We start from the raw sequence: 15,187 nt of genomic DNA, 5'->3' as shown, positions 1-15,187 counted from the left end.
GGGACTTGGGCATCCCAAGGTGCACCTCACAACCACCTCGAGAAGAAAATGAGGGTCAGGAAAATGAGATGACTTGTCTAAGGCACACAGCTCTTAAGTGGCAAAAGATCTTGAATTCATACTCAAGTAACACTGATTCTATTTTTTAAAAGACGCATTTATTTGAAAGGCAGTGTGGCAAAGAGAGGAAGAGATAGAGAGTAAGAGACAGAAATATCTTATATCTTGCTGTTTCACTTCTTAAATAGCAGCCATTGTCAGGGCTAGGCCAGGCCAAAGCCAGGAATAAGAACTCCATGCTGGTCTCACACAGCAGGGACTCACACTGGTGCTCATACGTGACTTTGGTACAGCAGACAGCAACCTAACCTGCTCCATCAGAACACTAGCCCTTCAAGTTACGCTAATTCTAAAGTTATTGTCTTTCTCATTACCTAGCATTGCCTTTTTAACTTTTTCACTTGAGGTCCCCTTAAAGCTAATTACTCCATATAAGATGAAAAAATAATGGCTTTCAGTATAATGGAAGGCAGCTCCTCAGATAGCAGGTCACTGTCCCACAACATTAAGTCATCTCTGGGCATGGCTGTGTGGCCTAGAGGCTAAAGTCCTCGCCTTGAACACACCAGGATCCCATATGGGCGCCGGTTCTAATCCCGGCAGCTCCACTTTCCATCCAGCTCCCTGCTTATGGCCTGGGAAAGCAGTCGAGGACAGCCCAATGCTTTGGGATCCTGCACCCATGTAGGAGACCTGGAGGAAGTTCTTGGATCCTGGCTTCAGATTGGCACAGCACTGGCAGTTGTGGCCACTTGAGGAGTGAATCATCAGACAAAAGAATTTCCTCTCCAGCTCTCTGTATATCTGACTTTGTAATAAAAATAAATAAATCTTTTTTTTCTATTTTTTAAATTAATTTTTATTATATTTTTGACAATCTTTACATAGTTAATTAGGGTAAAAAGTTTCAAGGGCTATAGGAAAGTGGGTAAGACTATTATTTCCATATTGTTTCCTTCATGTTTAAAGGTGGATATTAAGGGAGAAGGCCCACCCAATTTCCAGCCCTCCCCAGGTCCTGGAAAATAAATAAATCTTAAAAAAAAAACCATTAAGTCATCCCTGAATAACAAATAAACGTAATTCTAGTGGGATTTCAGAAAAGTGCTGGTCAATAGCATGAATTCAATCTATTTACCCCTAAAGAAAATGGATAACAGCAAATAAAAGCCTTAAATGTCCAAAGAAACAAATCCATAATTTTGAAAAGAAAAAAATCCACCATAACAGTTCAATGATGTTTCAATACATAAAAAGAACATTTCCACAGGACATGGCTGAAAGCAGATGCATTCATTTCTTCATATGAAAGCTACAGACGCTATTGTGGAGTAGGGCTGGAAGTCAGGTGCTTTTGAAGGACTACATCAATAGAGTAAAAGTTTGCAAATCCTAACAGTTCAAAAAACCTACCAAGTGAGGAAATGAGAGCATATAAAACGTGTTATACATTTCCCACACTCCTCTGCCTTCATTAAACTAGTCCTTAAGAGCAGGAACCTTTGGTGTTTTGGTTTTTTTGGGGTTTTTTTTGTTTTGTTTTTTTCTCAGTTAAAAACAAACTGTACCTCCAGCCTCTGCTCACCTGTTGCAGAATCTGCCTAGTGCTCCCCGCGGATTACAATAACAGGGCAGGCAGAGCCCAGAGGTGTGGTTCAGGTAGAAGTCTTCTTGGCAGGTTTCACAGTGAAGACCCTGATAACCCGGCAGACAGGTGCACTGCCCCGTGGTCTGGTTGCAGAGATCCTCATTCAAGCTTCCAGTCCTGGAGCAGTTACACTCGTACTCTGAGAGGAAAAGGAAAGAGACATTATCAACTAAGACTTACTGCTTTCTTAGTAAGACAAACTCTATTTTTCTTAATGATATATTCAGAACAACTTTGTAAGGCTACATAAAATCAGTTCAGATTTACAGTATATCCTGTTTACTTACACTGAGAAATGGATGAGGTACACAAAATTATGCACAGTTCATAATTATAGAGCTAATATTCTCAGTTTTCTTTCTAGTAGTCTTCATTTCCTATCCCTCTTACACTACATCACAATATGATTATAAATTGTTATTTTTTTCCTGGATTGAAAGCTTCCAGTGCATACCAGAAATGTTAAATAAATGAACCCTTTCTGGGTTGGCATGTTGACTCAACTAGATAATTTTCTTCCTTCAAGCGACAGCATCTCATGTGGGCACTGGTTCATGTCGCAGCTGCTCCACTTCAACCCAGCCCCCTGCTTGTGGCCTGAGAAAGCAGAGGAGGATGACCCAAAATCTTGGGACCCTGTACCCATGTGTAAGATTCAAAGGAAAATCCTGGGTCCTGGCTTCGGACTGGCTCACCTCCAGCTGTTGTGCTCATTTGGGGACTGAATCAGAAGAAGGAAGACCTTTCTTTCTCCATCTCTCCTTTTCTCAGGCTTTGCCTTTCCAATAAAAATAAATAAATCTGGGCCCAGCATGATGGCTCAATTGGTTAATCCTCATCTTGTAGGCACCAGGATCCCACGTGGGCACCAGTTTGTGTACCAGCTGCTGTACTTCCCACCTTGCTTCCTGCTTGTGGCCTGGGAGGGCAGCAGAGGATGGCCCAAGGCATTGGTACCCTATATCCATGGAGGAAACCTGGAAGAAGATCCTGGTTCCTGGCTTCAGATCAGTTCAGTTCTGGCCACTGCAGCCATTTGGAAAGTGAAGCAGCAGATGGAAAATCTTTCTCTCTGTCTCTCCTCTCTGAAAATCTACTTTTCCAATTAAAATAAATAAATCTTTTTTAAAAAATAAAATAGATGGGTAATAAAAACATTATTCACCCAGTGATTTTTTAAAACAAACAAATAAATAAAGCTTTAATTAGTAAATACTTTCTTTTTTTTAAGATTTATTTATTTTTATTACAAAGTCAGATATACAGAGAGCTGGAGAGATAGAAAGGAAGATCTTCTGTCCACTGATTCACTCCCCAAGTGAGCGCAACGGCCGATACTGTGCTGATCTGGAGCCAGGATCCAGGAACTTCCTCCAGGTCTCCCACATGGGTGCAGAGTCCCAAAGCTTTGGGCTGTCCTCGACTGCTTTCCCAGGCCACAAGCAGGCAGCTGGATGGGAAGTGAAGCTGAAGCTGCCGGGATTAGAACCAGCGCCCATATGGGATCCTGGCGTGTTCAAGGCGAGGACTTTAGCCTAGGCCATGCAGCCGGGCCCAAATAAATACTTTCTATACTAATAGAAACTAGGCTCAAATTATCATTAATTTTGATAATCTGTTCTGGTCATACAGATTATGCCACAGCTAGAACCACAAACTAATAAGATCTGCCTTGGAAGAAATTAGTGGAGAATTGAAATTTTATGATGAGGAAATGATGAACAATAAATCCAGAAATGAAAAGTTATTGAGTTATAACCAGTTAAAATTTGAGTCCTTCTGAAAATTTTTTTTTTAGTCCTTCTGAAATTTAACGATTTAGGAAACAAACATATCTATGGGGCAGGTACTTGGCGTAGCAGTTAAGATGTCGCTTGGGATGCCACCATCCTGTACTGAAGGGTCTGGGGCAGAAGGCAGTTCCTGCTTCCAGCTTCCTGTCACTGTACATCCTGGGAGGCAGCATGCAGTAACAAGAACTCGGGCTCCTGCTTTCAGACAGAAGAGCTGGACTAAGTGCTGGGCTTCTGACTTTGACTTTATCCAACTTCAACTACCGTAGGCATATGGGGAGTAAACCAACAAGCAGATGATTTCTGTCCCTCTGACTTTTAAATAAAAACAAATAAACAAACAAACAAACAAAAGCCTGGGAGTGGGCATTGTAGTGCAGTGGTTAAGCTGCTGCTTAAGATGCCCACGTTCCTTATTCGAGTGCCTAGGTTCAAGCCCTGACTCCACTTCCAGTTTAGCTGGCACCCTGAAATGCCAATTTGAGTGCTGGCCATTCCATTTCTGATTTAGTTCCCTGATAATGGCCTGGAAAAAGCAGCAGAAGATAGCCCTGGGGAAAGCAGAAGATGCTTGGGCCTCTGCCACTGTGGGTGGTTCACATGGCCCTAGTTTTGCCAGCCGAGAACTGGCCATTGAGTTTATCTGGAAAGTGCATCAGTGGATGGAAGACTCTCTGTCTCTCCATCTCTCTGTGACTCTTCAGATAAACATGAAAATTTTTTTCAATTTTTATTGGAGAGTCAGATTTACAGAGAGAAGAAGAGACAGAGAAAGATCTTTCATTCAATGGATCACTCCCCAAGTGGCCAAATGGTCAAAGCTGAACTGATCTGAAGCCAAGAGTCAGGAGCTTCTCCTGGGTCTCCCACACAGGTTCAGAGTCTTAAGGCCTTGGGCCATCCTCTGTGGCTTTGCCAGGCCACAAGAAGGGAGCTGGAAGGAAAGTGGAGCAGCTAGGACATGAACCAGTGCCCATACGGGATCCCAGCACATACAAGGTGAGGACTTTGGCCACTAGGCTATGGTGCTGGGCCCCAAAATAGGTAAATCTTAAAAAAAAAAAATGCAAAACACCTACATTGTATATCAGAGTACCTGGTTTCAATACCTAGTTCATCTCCTAATTGGGAAGCAGTGGTATTGGCTCCAGTACTTATCTGAGTCCCTGCCACCCACATTGGAAGTCTGGTTTACTCTCTGGCTGTAGGTTCCCGGTTTTCCACACTTCATTCCCGGCTTTGGCCCTGGCATAGTCCCATCCATAGAGAGCATTTGTGTAGTGAAATCAGCAAGTGGGAATACTTTATGTCTCTCAAATAAGTAAATAAATAATTTTTGAAAGTTAGATAACTAGATAAGTGCAAATTAAAAGTTTGACACAAAAAATAACAAAAAGGTTTGCTTCTCTGACCTCGAAAAGAAAATCAGGCTTTAAAATTCTTTATGTAGTCCAAGCAGCTTATACATAAAATCAAGACAAAGGATCCCATCCATAAATTCCAATTTGGCCAACTCTGTACCTCTTGTGCTCCTATTTCCAACCTTTGGTGTTAGTTTACTCCTCTGTTATTCACACTTCTAATGTGCAACTATAACGAATGAATGAATATATAGTAGGGAACGGTTTAATTACTTTATGTGTATGTCTTTCAAGTTCGGGTAGTGAATAAGTTATAAAGCCCATACAGATTTCTTCAGTCCTAAGCTTAAAAGAACCAGCTTTCCATCATAATCAAGATTCTTCTTTTTCTAGGCTGTATCAGCGTGACATTTCTTTGGCGGTTATATCTTTCCAGTGATGCTGACTTGCGAGGCGTGTGTGTGTGTAGTGGTTTCTGTAAATACTAAAGCCATGTCCAGTGGTCTTTAAGTAAAATTTCCAACAACAATTTCATGGCAAGACTTTCATGGCACCAAAAATGACCAGAAACTTAAAATAACATTTTTCTTGTGAGACTGGAAGAAATTCAATACATTCAACTCCTCCTGCTGAACCAATTTCAACACAAGTTAAACTGTTTTGCTCGCATAGGCAGAACCAGCTCAGAAAAACTGAAAAGACTAAAGAACACTTTAATAAAGACTGAATTGTACCTTTATTATTTCTACCTAAAAACTAATTCAGTGTCCTCATGGTCCTGATGAATGAGATCATTTAAAAAAAAAAAAACCTCAATAATTCTAAGAACTGTGAGACAAAATCACCATTTTTTCAGTAAAATTTTGATGGATAAACTTTCAACTCTTTAGTTATGATTAGAGCCAATCCAATCTCTCTTATTCTGTGACATACTCTTGTTCTTTCCCTCTTTGAACTTTTGCTCAGTCTGTGCAGCTTACGGCAACTCCTCCACATCTTAATATCCCACCTTCCCCCCTTTTCAACATCAGCTGAAACTCACTTCTTCACAAAGTGTAACTATGCTCCCTATGATGAATTCCTAACAACATACAACTTTCACATGACACTAATGACACTAATTTTGAAGAAACAATAAGTGAAACAGTTATGAGCACAGACTGTAGGGGCATAGAGTGAGTTTAAAACCCTGCTCTCACTAACTTTATAACATTAGGCAAATTAGGTAACCTCCCTTTGCTTCCATTTCTTCATCCACGAACAGGAAATAATGACAGTATCTATAGTATTCAGCACCTAAGATGCAGTGGAGTGGACTTGGAGTATTGCAATAATCAACAAAACATCTGGAAGAGAAGTGTTGTACAGAAATCCAAGTGATGGATGTCCGATCTACCCATCATTGAATTCAATCTTTCAAAAGCCTGCCACAGGATACATGACAAAGAACATCTCTCTTAATGTTCAGATTGAAAAGAATAAGGAACACTTAATTCAAACTTTTGCCTAAACATCAAATAATTCTTAAAAACCAACAAGCTTTATTATTTTTACCATAGGCCTGGTTTCCTACATGTATGGTACATTGCAAAGTATATTTTTATGGGGACCATATCTCATCTCTGTAGGTTTAGACAGAAGGAATCCCAGAAAGGCCTCTTTCTAGGAAAAAAAAAATCAACACAGAATTTTTATATTTATAAAGAGTCTTATTATTTATAAAAGGTAACACTGGTACTCAAATTACACATCACATGTGTTATGCCAGGGCAGGATCACAAATCACTGAAAAGCTGGAAGAATATTATTTAAAGCTGAATTTCTAGAGTTCAACCAGATTTTGTGGAAATGTGAAACATTTTAAAGGTATCACTTTTAAAGGCAAGCTTTAAAAGCTTTATCTTTCAGAATTAAACTATACCCACTAAAATTCTTAACCACAACTTGGTGTAACAAAAGAGTTCTATTTTGTGGTAGACGTACAAAAAAAAAAAAAAACAGAGCAACATTACAGATTTTGTTGAAATTTTTCTGAGTCACATTCAAGGCTGTGTTAGAGTTTGCTCTTTGCTCTTGGCACACTGCCAGTTTTCCACAATTCAAAGACAATTTTATTAAATGAGATAAGATGGGAAGCTTTGGTAAAAGTAAAAGTTACCTTTTACTACTAATAGTAACAAAGATGATATTAGCAGTCATTGAGCATACAGTACATGTGTAGTATGTAACATACAGGAAAGCACACACAGAAAGGTCTCCTTCATCCTCACTGCAGTCCCGAGACTCAGATCTCTTAAATGAGAAATCTGAGTCCCAAAGAGATGAAGCAAATCAGCCAAGCCGTCAGTCCTGGAGAAGGACCGCAGCGCAAACTATCTCCAAAGTCCATGTCCTTCCACAATGAGAAGCGGCTGCTGTATAGTAAAATGAGAGGAAAAACCACCTGATGACCCAAAAATCTCTCAAATTAGACTTTGCTCTCTCACCTTCAGTAAGTCTAACTATTGAGTTTCAGTGTTTTGGTTTATAAAATGTGGATATTCATGTCATCTATCATAAAAAATAATTACAGGTCAAATGTTATGTGGCCACACAGTTTTTGGATTATAGGAACCTGCTCTATAATAAAGAAACTGATTATATCAAGTATAAAGTTATATCTAGTAATCCTAATGAGCAGAAAGCAGCTTTACTTTAAAATTTAATGTGTGTATTATTTTTCAAACTTGTGTCAGCGCTGTAGTGGGTTAAGCTGCAGCTCTCAATGCTGGGTCGCATAGTGGAGTCTCAGCTGCTCCTGACTGCAACCTGGCCCAGCATCAGCTGCTGTGGCCGTCTGAGAGTGAACCAGGGGACGGAAGATGTGTGAATGAGAGAGAGAGAGAGAGAGAGAGAGAGACACAACAGTCCTTCCAACTGCATTCTTCTCCACCTCCCCTGTCTGCCATTTCTGGGACTCTGTCTGCTCCACATACTCACTTCAGCCTTCAATCTTTAACTTTTTAGAAGATCTACTTTTTTGATAGAGAGATTCCATTTATATTTATTGGAAAGGTAGATTTAGAGAGAGAAGGAGACACACAGAGAGAAAGATCTTCCATCTGCTAATTCATTCCCCAAATGACTGTAACATCCAGATAAGCCAATCCAAAGCCAGGAGGCTGGAGCTACCCTACCCCTGAGTCTCCCACGTCAGTGCAGGGGTCCAAGGACTTGGAACATACAGAGAGCTGGATAAGAAATGGAGCAGCTAGGACATAAACCAGTAACCATATGGGATGCTGGCAGACTGAAGGTTAACCAGATGAGCCATTGTGCTGTGGCCCAGGATCTATTATCAAATACATATTGAGTCTTTCACAATCTAAAACATATTCTATTTAATCTCCTATTTTAGCTACCCCTTATCTTCTAAATAAAATTTCTCTAATCAAAATACACACTGTTGCCTTTTCTTCACCACATGTCTTTAATGTTCAGCACAGTTTTCCAAACTTTACTGAAAACATTCTCTCAAATGTTACTGACCAAGGTAATAACCTTCTCAGACCTTATTCTTTTTTAAGTTTTATTTAAAATTTTGAATTTTATGGTACAATTCTGTAGAGTCTGGAATTCCCTCCCTCTAATTCCCGACCCCGACTTATTTTCCCCATATTGCCACAATAGCATAAGGAGTTACAACTCCATCCATCTGTTATTTAAGTATGCCCCAACATTGTTGGTACAGACAATGTTAGTCAGACCTTATTCTTAAGCTTTTACATGGCTCCTTTATTTTTGAAACTCTGTCTTTCCTTAATCTCCATGTGACTAGATAAAAAATTCCATGAGCATTTCACTGTGGTTAAAGCTGGTCCTTCAGTTTCCACTTTAACCATGGTAGATCTCTGTATTACAGATTCCAGTGAACCCTGCCTCGCAGTGCTATTTCTCAGACTCCTTAGCTACCTGATGAATGCAGCTTCAATGTAGTAAAACCTCCAGAATCTAGGTATTAGGACCTTTGCGCCTTTTGCCTTCATTCATTTAGAACCCAGTTGTAGGGAAGTTTGGACTAGACAACTGAAAAGTCTCAGCCATTCAGCTACAGCCATCAAGACCCCAAACATGTTAGCGAGGCCACCTGGGACCTTCTAATTCTAGCCAACTTGTTAATGAATAATAGGAGTAAGCCCAGGATGGGACAGGCCTAGTAGGGATTACGGGGGGATCACCTTGACTAGGCCATGCACCTGCTGGTATGTGTGGGACTGGGTCTGTGGCAGGCTGCCTGGCTGGGCCAGAGCATCCACCCGTTAACATGAGATATGGGGCTGGGACACAACTGACCAAGCTGCATCCACCAGTATGTTCACTGGCTGGTGCAGGTGACAAACAAAACCTAATCCTGTACTGGTTGGAGCATACAAGATCAGGCCTGAGGCCACCCCAGGTGAGGTTTCTTGGAGGACTCCACAACTGGACTGTTGCCAGCCGCATCTGTATGTACTGGCCACATCCCGTACCCAAAATGGCGCCGGCCGGAAAAGCCACACCTTCGTGCCTGGTGGAGATTCACGTAGCTTTTGCAGTACTGCGCAGGTGCCTAGCGCATGCGCAGTGAGCTGCGGCGTGGCTGGCACGTGAACACTGGGGACTGACGAATCTGGTCGCCCAGGACCCTGCGTGATCATGACGCCGACCTATCATCGGCGGAGGCAGGGCCAGTCAGCACATAAGAGCAGACAGCCTGCCGGGGTCAGGGCCCTTTCCTCCTCATCTTGGTGTGCGCAATAAATTTTACCGCAGAAGGCTTCACTCGCGTCTGCCTCTTATTGCGGGGCGATAAGACACGTGGGCGCGACACTGGACCACTAAACTCAAACCGTAGCCACAGAGAAAAATCCCAGGATGTGTTGTCTGACCATAGAGTACATGTATCAAGATTGGGCCTCCTCAGTTGCTGAAGCCTGTGCAGTGGACAGCATGTCCAGATGTACACAGGGGACATGATGACCATCTCATCTAGGCCAGCAGATGTCAACTGCCTCATCAGAGGATGGAAAGTAGAACAGGCTGGACAACTCTCCTGGTCAAGCTTTGTGGCATGTTGCCTGGGACTGTGGATGCACTAAGGTGGACTTTGTCCTTGGAAAGATTTTTTTCAAACTTGCAGCAATGAAACCAACAACTCCTCAGAATTATTAAAACCACCCAAAAAACACCCTTGGAATATTCTTCACCACATGGAACTATCTGAAGCGTCATCAAACGGACTGTCCCATCTTCAGGTGCTAATGTGGTTTGACTGCAAGGAGCAGCCCCCTTCCTCCTCCTCCTCTGCAGACACAGGAGGAAAAAAAATTGAAACATCTGTGCCATCCACCTTCCTTCATACCTGACCCTCCCTACCCTAATCAGAGGCCCACAAGGGTGTGCATCCCTCTCAATTATGTAAACAATATTAAAAGAGTAAGCCCAGGAGAATAAGCAGAATCACCAAGCATACACATAATGAAAAGCAAGTCATTGTTACTGCTTTAAGACACTGAGTTTCGTGGTGTTCTGTTATACAGACAGCTGATACATCAGCGGCCCTAGTCAAATGCTTTCAATTTGAGCCTGTCTTTGAAAACACCTTCTAGGTGATTTCCCTGACTGCAGATACCCAACCAGATTCCCTCCCTTCACCAAGTGAATCCTTGCTTTAGAAAAATCAGTGTTTTCTTTTTCTTTTAAAGATGTATTTACTGATTTGAAAGTCAGTGCTCCAAGAATAAGAGAGACAGAGAGACAGAGATCCTTCTTCTGAGGTTCACTCCCCAACAGGCTGCAAAGCCAGGACTGGGCCAGCAGAAACCTAGGAACCAAGAGCCAAGAGTTTCATGCTGGGAGGGGCCCATATACTTGGGTCATCTTCCACTGCTTTTCCCAGGCCTTTGGCAAGCAGCTGGACTGGAACTGGAAGAGCTAATACTTAAACCAGTACCCATCACACCACAATGTTAACCTTTGTTTTGTCACATTTTCTCGGTTGTGTTTGTTTTCCCAAAAGACGCTTTTTGAGGAATATGTTAAATCAACTTTTTACTGTTTCTACATAATACATGAAATAAACTTAACCGGAGTGATAGTAGTACTTAGTAACAGTTTAAATTCAGATCAAGTAAAAATTCAAATTATCTTCCCAAACAATCAGGTAAATATTTACACAAAGTTGCTAACAATGTAAACAGGGAAAATATCACTGGAGATCAGATGTTTTTTTTCTGAATCACTTATTTGTCCTTGATTCTTCTGCATCCCTATTTTTAAAAAATTATTTATTTTACTTGAAAGAGAGAGAGAGAGACAAGAAGAGAAACAGGGAGAAGGATAGATCTCCCATCCTTTGGTTCACACCCCAAATGGCCATAGTGGCCAGAGCTGGCTAGCCTGAAGCTGGAACCAGAAGCTTCAAGCAGAGGATTAGCTTAGTATACCACTGCACTGGAACTAACATCTTTATTTTTAAACAATTTTTAAAAAGATTTTATTTATTTTTATTGGAAAGGCAGATATACAGAGAGGAGGATCTTCCGTTTGATGATTCACTCCCCAAGTGAGCTCAACGACTGGTACTGTGCCTATCCGAAGCCAGGAGTTGGAAGCTTCTTCCAAGTATCCCACACGGGTGCAGGGTCCCAAGGCTTTGGGCCATCCTCAACTGCTCTCCCAGGCTACAAGCAAGGAGCTGGATGGGAAGCAATGCTGCCAGGATTAGAACAGGTGACCATATTGGAACCCACTGCGTTCAAGGCAAGAACTTTAACCACTACACTATTGCGCCAGGCCCTAAACAATTTTTTTAAATTGTGGTAAAACATACATATAATATAAAGTTGCTATTTTTTAAAGATTTATTTAATTTTATTGGAAAGTCAGATTCACGGAGAGGAGAGACAAAGATCTTCTGTTCGCTGGTTCACTCCCAAGTAGCTGCAATGGCCAGAGCTAAGATGATCCGAAGCCAGGAGCCAGGAGACTCTTCCGGGTCTCCCACATGGGTGCAGGTTCCCAAGGCTTCGGGCTGTCCTCCACTGCTCTCCCAGGCTACAAGCAGGGAGCAGGATGGAAAGTGGGGCCATTGGGATATGAACTAGCGCCAATATGGGACTCTGGTGCATACAAGGTAAGGACTTTTAGCCGCTAAGCCACCGTGTCATACCCCAAAGTTGCTAATTTTAATAATTTTAAGTATTCAGTTTAGTGGAATTAAGCAGATTCACATTGTTTTACAGTTACCACTACTATCTATCTTACTTTACTTTTTTATTCACTTGCTGTTTTACTCCATCATGACAATATATCAGAGATAATATTTGACAAATATTTGTGTATCCATGAGTTGATACATACATAGTTTAATAAAACATAAATGAGTAGGACAGTTAGTTCTTCCTTACAGTACTGTTTGTAGGTGCTCTCTCTCCCATCTTTTTGCCCTTTTATCCGCACCAACACATGCAAGTTTTTCCTTCTCTTCCTCATTTGAGTCTCCACTGGACTGTGATCTCAATAAAAATACCTGCTGCACAACTCATCTACTCGCCCGTCATATATCACTCACCTACCATCAACTGTGTAGCTCAATATTGGCACTGAAGATGGAGTAAATCTCTGGACTTTCTCTAGTAAGAAGTCTTTTTTCTGATAAGCATGCTTCAAAAATAATCTAGCAATTTCTTATGAAGTTAAATGTATGCCCACTATCTGACCCAATAATTCTACTGCTCGGTTTCTACCCCCAAAGAAATAAAAATTTGAGGCTGGTGGTGTGGTACACCAGGGAATAGCACTAGTTGCAGCGCCTGCCTGCATTTCATATGAGCGCTGGTTAGGTTTCCACTTCTCCAGTCCCAGATGGTCCACTTTTGATTCAGTGCTACTCAATGTGCCTGGGAAGGCAGGAGAAAGTGACCCAAGTATCTGAGCCCCTACCGCCACATGGGAGATCTGGATAAAGCTGCTGGATCCTGCTTTCAACCTGATCAGAGCTAGTTCTTGCAGTCATTTGGGGAGCAGTTAGAGGTGATCTCTCTCTCTCTCTCGGATCCTTCTTTCTCATTTGCTGTCTCTATAACTCCACCTTTCAAGTAAATAAATTATAATTAAACATTGAAAACTTGTGCTTACACTTATGTGTAACTAAATATCCACATTAACTCTATTTATAATCACCCAAAGACAGAAATAATTAAAATGTTCTTCAGAAACAGAATGGCTAAACAAACCATGGTTTTATTTAAATTCTTAACAAATTTATTAATTCCCTTCTATTTGAAAGGCAGAGTGACGGAGAAGGAAGTGTGGGATGATACAGAGAGATTTTTCTATCTGCTGGTTCCTCCTCAGACACCTGCAACACCCTGAGCTGGGCCAGGGTGAAGCTATGAAACCAGACCACCATCCTCATCGCCCACTGGGTAGCAGTTACCCAGGTACTTGGATTACCTTCTACTGCTTCCTAGGATGCTTTAGCCGGGAGCTGGGTTGGAAGCAGAGCAGCTAGATTTGAATCTGCACTCTGATACAGTAAGCAGTCATCCCATGTGCCAGTCTAACCTGCTATAAAAAGCCCACCCCTTTATATCATAAAATATTCTATACATGAGAATCTATTTTAGATATATTAAGCTGATTTGTCTAGCACACAAATACACATTTTAAGGTCTTAATACCTGACACTTTTATATTATGTATTATTCATCATTATATTTTATTTTGGCCTTTCAAGGTTGTTTCCATTCCAACTCGATCGCCATGTTCTCTCCAAAAATCAATTTCATTATAATTTTTCCAGTAGTTCTATTTATCCTAAACACTAACATTCTAAGAACTAGTGAATTTAAAATCTTCACCTTTCATATATATGGTCAGCATAATAATAAGCAAAAATTACTCAGTTTACTTTTCTACCAGTAAAACTGTGTATTATACGTATGAATTTCATACAAATTTTGTTGAGATTTCTAAACCTTTTATTATTAGTGGAAGTGGTAGTAGCAGTGGTTAAAACTCTGTTTTTCCCTATTATGCCATCTAATTAGTACCTGTGATAACTTTTAACTTTGATTTTGGGGGGATATACAGTCATCTTATTGAACTCCTAATATTTTTCATGATTTTTTCCCTCGATTCCCTTAAGATTTTTATTTTCAGGTACATGATATAAGGTCCTCTAGTGATAGCCAACTTACCCAGCTAACAACGCTGTAATTGTGGATTTCCTAAACCACAAAAGCTTATTGGTAAAACGAGAGTCCACTGTTCCACACAACTGCTTATCTTAATCCTTAGGTAAATCTTCTTAATTAGTATTACTGTTATATTATTCATATGAAAGGCAGAGATTGAGAGAGCATTCTTCCATCTGTTAGCTCACTTCTTAAATGCCTACAACAGCCAAAGACAAAAGCCACAAACTCAATCCATGTCTCCCACGTAGGCTGAAGGGAAGTAAAGAAAAAGCTGGAATTAGAAATTGGAGCCAAGACTTGAACCCAAGCACTCCGGTATGTGTCTTAACCCAAGCAGTGTCTGAACCACTGCACCAAATGCCTGCTGCTATTATTACAAATCATAATAAGAATAACCACCAGTTACCTACACTTACCTACAGTGTCCCTGTTTGCATAAACACTTAGCTTCACAACAGTTTTACCAGGATAGAATTATATGTTCCAGCTTATAACAAGAAAATTAAAATTTAGAGAACCTGGCCCCAGCATGGTGGGCTAACAAGCTAAGCCTCAGCCTTTAGCATTGACCTCCCATCTGGGTACTGGTTCATGTCCCAGCTGCTCCACTTGCAATAACCCAGCTCTCTGCTTACAGCCTGGGAAAGCAGCAAGTATGGTACAAGTCCTGGAGACCCTGCACCAAGCGGGAGACCTGGAAGAAGCTCCTGGCTCCGGATCATCTCAGCTCTAGCTGTTGTGGGCCAGTGGACAGCTCTCTCTGTCTCTGTCTCTCCTTTTCATTGTAACATCTGCTTCTCAAATAAAGATTTAAAAAAAAAAAAGCCAAAAACTTAGAGAACCTCAGTTCTTGCCGAAAACCACAGACTTCGGTGGTTGAGACAACATTCACTCCGGGGTTTCTCTTACTTCCTTGTCTTTCCTCATTCCGTTCCCCTACGTGTGCTTCCTCCTTTGGAAAGAAGAGGAAAGCAGTGGCCAAAAGGGAGAGAAACAAAGAGAAAAGAAGAGGCAAGCAAGGAAGAAACAAATGCCACAACTAAACATAGTCATTGCTGTGTGTGTTGTGTGTGTGTGCGTGCATGCACGCTGCAACCTGTTTTC

At 41.2% G+C, this 15,187-nt stretch overlaps 1 protein-coding gene across 1 annotated transcript in view; it reads right to left on the bottom strand.

Moving 5' to 3' along the window:
• Positions 1-15,187, bottom strand: part of MEGF9 (multiple EGF like domains 9) — a 92,123-nt gene that overhangs the window by 40,509 nt on the left and 36,427 nt on the right. The window contains exon 2 of the mRNA XM_040963882.1: positions 1,646-1,847. Within this exon, the coding sequence (XP_040819816.1) occupies positions 1,646-1,847 (202 nt within the window). The remainder of the gene's footprint in view (positions 1-1,645; positions 1,848-15,187) is intronic.

Source organism: Ochotona curzoniae, unplaced genomic scaffold (genome assembly GCF_017591425.1).
Source record: "Ochotona curzoniae isolate NIBS_2020 unplaced genomic scaffold, NIBS_Ocur_1.0 scaffold_3208, whole genome shotgun sequence".
NCBI classification, from domain to species: Eukaryota; Metazoa; Chordata; class Mammalia; order Lagomorpha; family Ochotonidae; genus Ochotona; species Ochotona curzoniae.
The sequence above is the reverse complement of the archived record's forward strand: the minus strand, read 5'-3'. Positions and strand labels throughout refer to the sequence as shown.